We start from the raw sequence: 8,669 nt of genomic DNA, 5'->3' as shown, positions 1-8,669 counted from the left end.
TTCCTGGAGTTCTCGGAGTTGCATTGCGCCCCTTTTTCCTGGAGTTCTCTGAGTTGCATTGCGCCCCTTTTTCACCTGGAGTTCCCTGAGTTGCATTGCGCCCCTTTTTTTACCCGGAGTTCACGGAGTTGCATTGCGCCCCTTTTTTCCTGGAGTTCTCGGAGTTGCATTGCGCCCATTTTTCCTGGAGTTTACTGAGTTGCATTGCGCCCCTTTTTCCTGGAGTTCACTGAGTTGCATTGCGCCCCTTTTTGCGGTCCCCGCTCCGGCTCGGTGCCCCGATGCACCTTCTCCAGGCGCTGTCCAGTCGGATGTTGGTGCTGGTGCTGAGCGGAATCCTGGGCGGCTGCTCCGGCACTCGGGTTTTGAGCGGTGAGTCAAGTGCTATCCTTGTCCATTTACTGTGGCTGCATATTTACCAGGCCTGGACTCGGGGTCTGAGTGAGTTCCAGTCTACGGGGGTTAAAGTGGAACAAAGGGTAATAGCCCAGAGAGGCTTCACACTGAACTCTCGCTCCCCCTCTCCAACTCCGTTTGCTTCGTGTGTGACTTTTGGGTATCCAGTTGAATGCTGCGTGTGCTCTGACACTACCTCTCTTTTTAATTGTCTGCATTTCGGTTAGAGTGACTTACTCTGGGGGTAGATATCAGCCGTGGGCAGGAAGTTCACGGATTCGAACCCCACTCCAGAAACTGGAGCACAGGATCCAGATGACACTCCCACTTCAGTACTGAGCAAGTGCTGCACTGTCGCAGGTGCCACCCTTGAGATGGGATGTTAAACCGAAGCCCCAAAAGATCCGGTGGCATTAAAGAGAAGGGGGAGTTCTCGCTAGTACCCTGGCCAAAATTAATCCCTCAGCCATGTAAAACGCAGACTACCTTGCCATTGTTTGATTACTGTTTGTGGGATCTTGCTGTGCATAAATTTGCCATTGTGTTATCAAAATTACAACAGTGACTGCGCTTCAAAATCACTTGATTGAATGTGAAGCACTTTGGGGCATTCTGGGGTGTGAATGTCAGTCCTGTCTTTAATGCTTTGAGGTTATTGCTGAGAACAATGAAACTCAACTGTCGGCAAGACAATTGGAAAGTCACAGGTGTGTACTTGGAATATTGCTAGCTATTGCTAGCTAGCTAACTGATCCTTTGCGTCTGTATGCATCTATATGTTTGTATCTTATCTGTTTGTATGGGGTAAGAACCCCATTTCTATCTGTCTATGTCACTGTTGTGTGTATGTGACTATCTGGGTTTGTGTATCCACAGTTCTTTCCATCACTGTCTGAGTGTGTGTTTCTCTATCCCATTATATGTGTGCATTTCTGTCTGTTACTGTGTCTGTATGTGCATGTGTCAATGTGTGTATGAGAGATTGTGTGTGTGTGTGTGTGTGTGTGTATGTGACCTATATGTGTGCATTTTTCACTGCCATTATCTGTGCGTGTATGCGTGTGTGAATGAGTGTGAGTCTGTGTATGTGCATGAGAGTCTGTGTATGTGCATGTGTGTGAGTCTGTGGGTGTGTGAGTCTGTGGGTGTGTGAGTCTGTGGGTGTGTGAGTCTGTGGGTGTGTGAGTCTGTGGGTGTGAGAGTCTGGGTGTATGAGAGTCTGTGGGTGTGTGAGTCTGGGTGTGTCTATCCCACTCTATTTCTATCTGACTCTATTTGGGTCTGTTAGTCTTTGTGTGTGAGACAATGTGTGTGTGTGTGTATCCTACTATACGTTTGTGCATTTCTTTCTGTCACCTTCTGGGGCTGTGTATGTGTGTGTTTAAGTATCTGCGTGTGTCTCAACCCTATATATGTGTGTTTCTTTCACTTTCTGGGTGTGTATATGTGAGAGAGGCAGTGTGTTTGTCTATCCTCCTATATGTGTGCACATTTCTCTCACTACCTGTCTGTGGGTGTATGTGTGAGTGAGTGTGTGAATGTGTGCACGGGTGTATGAGCGTATATGCATTTTTATTCTACTATATGCATATGCATTCCTGTTCTCTGACACTACCTCTGTGTGTGTGGGGTGTCTGTGCGTGTCTCTATCTTACTGTGGAGTATTTCTGTGACCCACTTCGATATCTGTGTCACTCTGCTGCCGTCTTTCTGTGTGTGTTAAGCACTGCAAACCTCACCCTTCCTAATCCCCACACCTTCTCAAAGCAGTCAATGGTTTTGTGTGTGGTTCACCTCTCTCATTTTCTCCTGCTTTCACTCTCATCCCCTACTTTGTTGATTTTTTATTAGTGAGAAGTATGGTACCATACAAAAGACTTTACAATCCACACCCTCTGTCCCTTGTTTATCCTCAGTAGCCCCCTCCTGATGGGGAACAGTAGCTGTTTGGTTCAGGGTATAATGTAAGTTATACATCCGCTTGTCACAAATCAATAATGTGCAAATATTTCAGCTGAAAATAAAAAAAAACCCTTGGGCTGACAGTGACTTATGTGGGGAAAATAATATAGGTTTAAAATGATTGTAATGTTCCATTAGTTCATATTTGGATATATCTAAAGGTCTCATTTTCTGCTGGCAACTTAAAAAATCTAGTCACTGTAAAAGGTACTTTAGCAATTTGACATTTATATCACAGTGTTCCTGACTTTACAGTTCTTTAATGGCTAGTTCTGAGCGTTGACAGAGTAGTTATGAAGTTGGCTGCGGTACACAGAGTAACTCATCCTGAAATATAGCACGTCATACTCTTCAGTAATGGAACAGTAAAGAGCTGGGCTGTATTGCTAGGGAAGATCTCTGGCTCAGTTCTGTGCTGAGTCAGCCGATTTAAACTGGGGCCAATACTTGAGCTGTAACAGTTAGCCTTAGTCACCAGCCTAGGTCCCGGCTCCTGCTGCAATAGGCCTTGGACATTTTCTGGAGGACAGAATGGCCAATGCTGCTGGTACCTCTCTTCATCCTGGTGTCCGGAGGGGAATTTGTAAAATTGTTCTTAAAGTGCTTTAGGCATTGAATCCTGCCACCCTCGCCCGGTCCCAGCCTAAATGTGACTCCAATTTCACACCATTGTACCCAATGTCCTAACTGCCCTCTGAAGTGGCCTTGCAAATCACTCGGCCGTATTAAACCACTACAAGCATGAAGTGCAGACTGACACCTTCATTTGGCCAGCGGGGATGGGCAATAAATGAATTAGGGCAGTGGGATCTTTAAAATCCACCCGAGAGGGCAGCTAGGGCCCCTGTTTTAACATCTCACTCAAGGGACAGCAGTTTTGACAGTGCAGCACTCCCTCAGTATGACACTGAGTGTTCAGCCTTGATTATATGTCCAGGACTGCAGAGTGAGAATACAAGACACAACATTCTGACTCAGAGTGAGAACCCACCTACCACCTAAAAATAACTCTTTGACCAAGCTTTTAGTCCCTCCTCCAGCTATATTCACCTTTGGCTCAGCAACCATTCATATTAGGTCATGTTCCTGTAGAGCACCTTGAAGCCCATTCCCATCTTAAAAACGCTATATAAATGCTAGTTGCTGTTGGAATAATCTAAATTTCTCAGCAGATGACGCAGTACTGAGGGTGTGGGAGCGGGGAGAGTTGTAGGAGTAGTCATATTCCCAGGCTAATGATCAGCCCAGATTTCTGCTCCTGATCATTATCCAGTTAGTCCTCTTAGAAAATGCATGTTAAGCCAGACAGTGCGGCTGCCATACCATAGTAATTGATAATGAAATATAACTCACCAGTAATTGCTGAACTGTACAATCCTCTGTGTTGAGTTAGCTGATCTCACCCGAAACCACACGATATCGAGAGAGTGAAGGTAAAGATGGGACAGAACAGGACTTGGTTGAATAAGGTTGCTCATGAATAATCTGCAGCCCCTCGCCTTTTAGACTCAGACACGGATGCCTCGATGTCCATCGAGGACATAAAAATATACAGCGCAAAGCTTCCTCTACACTGTCCCATCAAACATTCCCAGGACAGGTGCCACACAGGTTGGATACATAGTGAAGCTCCCTCTGTGGGGGTCGGTTAGCTCAGTTGGCTAGATACTAGAGTGGTAAAGCATGATGCCAATGGCTTGGTTTCAATCACTGTGACAGCTGTGATACTTCATGGAGGGCAGCCTCCTTGCCTTGCCCCGCACTAGATGCTAAGTGGTACCCCTCAACCTATATAACCACTAATCTCTCTGTAACTGAAAGAAATGCCAGTGGCCCCTCATGGACTATGGTTAATTGCCTTGCCTTACCCAAAGTTCCTTTTACGCTATCTTACCAAACACTCCCAGGACAGGTACAGCACGGGGTTAGATAAAGTATAGCTCCCTCTACACTGTCCCCATCAAACACTCCCAGGACAGGTACAGAACGGGGTTAGATAAAGTATAGCTCCCTCTACACTGTCCCCATCAAACACTCCCAGGACAGGTACAGCATGGGGTTAGATACAGAGTAAAGCTTCCTCTACACTGTCCCCATCAAACACTCCCAGGACAGGTACAGCATGGGGTTAGATACAGAGTAAAGCTTCCTCTACACTGTCCCCATCAAACACTCCCAGGACAGGCACAGCACGGGGTTAGATAGAGAGTAAAGCTCCCTCTACACTGTCCCCATCAAACACTCCCAGGACAGGTACAGCACGGGGTTAGATACAGAGTAAAGCTCCCTCTACACTGTCCCCATCAAACACTCCCAGGGCAGGTACAACACGGGCTTAGGTACAGAGTAAAGCTCCCTCTATACTAACCCCCAGCAAAAACAAAGTGTAGATATAGCTTATTTGATGTGCCAGAAAGTTAATTCCACATCAGAACAAAGGCTGGCATTCTCAAAAGCTGAAGGAAGTAGATGTAGTGGAGAAACTGGCAGCTGTGAATGGAGATGGGCACTGTCACCTGTACACTGGCACAGATAGACGCAGCCTAATTAATGGCGGCAGGATCACAAAAAGAAAGAATCTGCATTTATATAGCACCTTTTACAAGCTCAGGATGTCCCACAAAATCACTTTTATAAACAATTATATGAAGTGTAGTCGCCGCTGTAATGTAGGGACACAGCATCCCAGTTTACACACAGCAAGATCCCACAATGGCAACATGGCAATGAATGGATAATAGTGATAGCGGTCAGGACATGAGGGAGAATGCCACTGCTATTCTTTGAGATAGTGGCTGTGGGATATTTCACATCCACCTGATAGATCAGACAGGGTTTCAGTTTGGTGTCTCATAAGTTCTCTTGTCTGTTGCGAAGATGGAAGACATTATCATTGATCTCGCTGTCGCAAACTCCATTCCTTATCAACAGACACCATCCTTCTCTCTGGCAACTGTCTGAATCCCGGTCGATTTTGAAATTCTGATCCTTGTCCTCTCTTTCTCGCTGCTCCCTATCTCATTAACCTCTTCCAGCCCAACACCCTCTGAGCTATCCACACTTCTTGAATTCTCTCTTGAATATCCTCGATTTTAATTATTCTACTCTTGGTAGACAAAAGCAGGAATTCCCTCCTTAAATCTCTCTGCCTCTCTTTCCTACCTTCCTGAAGACCCACCTCCTTCCCTGGCCTAATACCTTTTTCTGTGGCTTGGTGTAAAATTGCTAAAACTCCTGTGTAGAGCCTTGGAACTGTGAACTATGCTAAAGGTACTATATAAATGGAAGTTGTTAATGCCGCTGACAGTGCCGCACTCTGTCTGCACTGCACAGGGAGCGACAGCCTGGATTTTGTGTTCAAATCTCTGCAGATTAAACCCTTTCGTACCCGCAGGTGAGAATGCTACCGTCTTGAGTTACGGCTGGAGCTAAGATCATAGAAACGGCATTTTGTGTTTTTTTTTTTTGCTTTGCACTGAGAGGAGGCTTGTGAGGTGGGGACTCGTCTTTTCTTGCAGGTCAGACTGTGTGCTACGGCGGCCAAGAATACCCCTGCTACAAGATCGCCTACTTTCAGGACCTGAGCCGGCGCATTGGCTTCGAGGAGGCGAGTCAGGCCTGCGAGATGGACGGGGGGTCCCTGGTCAGCGTCCGCTCGGCCACCGAGCAAAGGCTGATCGAGAGCCTCCTGCAGGACCTCACCAAGTCGGGCTCTGGGCTCTCGGATGGAGATTTCTGGATTGGGTTGAGGAGGAGTGGCGAGGGTCAGACTCACAACACGTTCAGTGGCTGTCCTGACCTCTACAAGTGGACCGATGGAAGTGCAGCAAAGTTCAGGTAAAGGCAGCCCTGCTTCACTGTGATCGGGATGTCTCACCCCCATTTGTGCCTTTTTCCCTCCTTCTGTTGCTGCTCGGTCGACGCCTGAAAAAAGATACTTCAATTGCGGAACCTTACAGCACGGGAGGAGGCCATTCTGCCCATCGTGCTTGCGCCAGCTCTCCGAAGAGCTTTCCAATTAGCCTCGCTTGTCTGCTTTATTCCCACGGCCCTACGAATTTTACCATTTCGGTTATGTATTCAATCCCCTCTTGAACGTTCCTATTGAATCCGTTTCCACCACGATTCAGGCAGCGCATTCCAGATCATAACAACTTGCTGTGTTTTTTTAAAAAAAAAAGTCTCCTCGTCTCCCCCTCTGGTTCTTCAGCCAATTATCCCAAAACCCGCGTCCTCTAGTTACCGACCCTCCTGCCAGTGGGGACCATTTCTCCTCATTTACTGTCACGAATCCCTTCATGGTTTCAAACAGCTAGCATTTTGTTGTGCAGTTGGGATCCTGTGAAACCTGTGCCTTTGGGCCAGGTCGTACCTTTATGTTCAGCCAGTGACAGAGTCACAGGTGCCGAGAAATCACCTGGTGTAAGATTCTGCTGGGATAATGTTGGCTGATGTGGACTTGGGGACTCAGCTTAATCAAACCACCCCACAAATGGCTAAAGATGGAATAACACCAAGTGGGGGTGGGAGGTAGGTGGACGGGGACATTGTCACAGAATTGCCAGGATAACGTGTGGCATAGAGGAATGAATTGGCTGTCCTTGGGGAGAGGAGGTTGGCGCCTGCATTTCCCAACCAGGATTGCCCTGAAGTCTCTAGAAATGAAACACTAACCTCCAGGCACTGCAGTGCGCAAACCCAGGAGAAAGTCATAGGACCCGTTAACACAAAAACAGTCCTTTTTAAAAAATAAATTCTTTGAATACTCTTGTTTTTTTTTTATTTGTAAGAAATGTAAGATGCGGGGGGAACGATACTGATTGACAGAAGTCAAGAGACTCATCCGATTGGATAACAAAGAGTCTATTCGATTTCTGATTGGCGTGGGCATCACAGGAATGAACGTGCCTGGTTGGAGGCAGGTGGTCATGTGATGACACCTCCAGGGACGTGCCCACCCAGAGTTGGTAACCCTATTGCAGTGCTGGGCCTGGAGTTGCCACCTCTGAGAGGCCTCATGACTGAGCTGCTGCGGTGATACCAGCAATAAGTGCGCAGACAGTGTCCTCTGGTGGTGAAGAGTGGATATGTCAGCACTCTACACTGAGCGCCAAAGGTCCTTAATAAGTGTATGCACCACTTATTGTTCATCTTTATATAATTAGCCCTTTCACACCAAGAGCAGTCACCTTAAGAGGCAATTAGGGGCTCCTGGTGATTTTATGGACTTTACTTTATGATTTTTTTTAAATAGCCAATGGTGTTGCTCTTTGCTGAATATGGGTTTAAACAAAAATGTTAAGATCAGGCTCAGCTCCATTGTTCTGGACTCCCTCACCGGAGTAAATAGCTTCTCTCTTAACTCATTTATTCATTTTAAACACTTCAAACAATCACCCTCAATCTTCCAAACTTAGAAGGTCTAGTCTATACAATCTGTCCTCATAAATCCAATAGGGAATTCACAAGAAACTTCTTCAAACAAAAATTGGTGTGAATGTGGAACTTGTGTTTTTTTTAATTCTTTCACAGATTGTGGGCTTCGCTAGCTGGGCCAGCATTTTTATTGCCCATCCCTAATCGCCCTTGAGAAGGTGGTGGTGGTGAGTCACCTTGAACCGCTGCAGTCCATGTGGTGTAGGTACACCCACAGTGCTGTTAGGAAGGGAGTTCCAGGATTTTGACCCAGCAACAGTGAAGCAATGGTGATATATTTCCAAGTCAGGATGGTGAGTGGCTTGGAGGGGAACTTCCAGGTGCTGGTGTTCCCATGTGTCTGCTGCCCTTGTCCTTCTAGATGGTAGCGGTCGTGGGTTTGGAAGGTGTTGTCTAAGGAGCCTTGGTGAGTTCCTGCAGTGCATCTTGTATATGGTACACACTGCTGTTACTGTTCGTCAGTGATGGAGGGAGTGAATGTGGTGGATGGGGTGCCAGTTAAGTGGACAGCTTTGTCCTGGATGGTATCAATCTTCTTTAGTGTTGTGGGAGCTGCACTCATCCAGGCAAGTGGGGAGCATTCTATCACACTCCTGACTTGTGCCTTGTAGATGGTGGACAGGCTTTGGGGAGTCAGGAGGTGAGTTACTTCTTGCAGGATTCCTAGCCTCTGACCTGCTCTTGTAGCCACAGTTCTCATATAGCTAGTCCAGTTCAGTTTCTGGTCAATGGTAACCCCCAGAATGTTGATAGTGGGGAATTCAGCGATGGTAATGCTGTCGAATATCAAGGGGAGATGGTTAGATTCCTTAGTTGTCTGGCATTCCTGTGACATGAATGTTACTGTCTTTTAGTCACAATATCACTCTGGTGAA

The 8,669-nt window shown here is 46.7% G+C and overlaps 1 protein-coding gene across 1 annotated transcript in view; it reads left to right on the top strand.

Annotated features, from left to right (window-relative positions):
* Positions 1 to 242: 242 nt before the first annotated feature.
* The window catches only part of chodl (chondrolectin), a 29,678-nt gene continuing 21,251 nt past the window's right edge, over positions 243 to 8,669 (top strand). The window contains exons 1-2 of the mRNA XM_078560371.1: positions 243 to 372; positions 5,877 to 6,195. Coding sequence (XP_078416497.1) covers positions 282 to 372; positions 5,877 to 6,195 — 410 coding nt within the window. The 5' untranslated portion in view covers positions 243 to 281. The remainder of the gene's footprint in view (positions 373 to 5,876; positions 6,196 to 8,669) is intronic.

Source organism: Cetorhinus maximus, chromosome 16 (assembly GCF_964194155.1).
Source record: "Cetorhinus maximus chromosome 16, sCetMax3.hap1.1, whole genome shotgun sequence".
Taxonomy (NCBI): Eukaryota; Metazoa; Chordata; class Chondrichthyes; order Lamniformes; family Cetorhinidae; genus Cetorhinus; species Cetorhinus maximus.
Note: the sequence above shows the minus strand (reverse complement) of the source record. Positions and strands in the feature narration are given on the sequence as shown.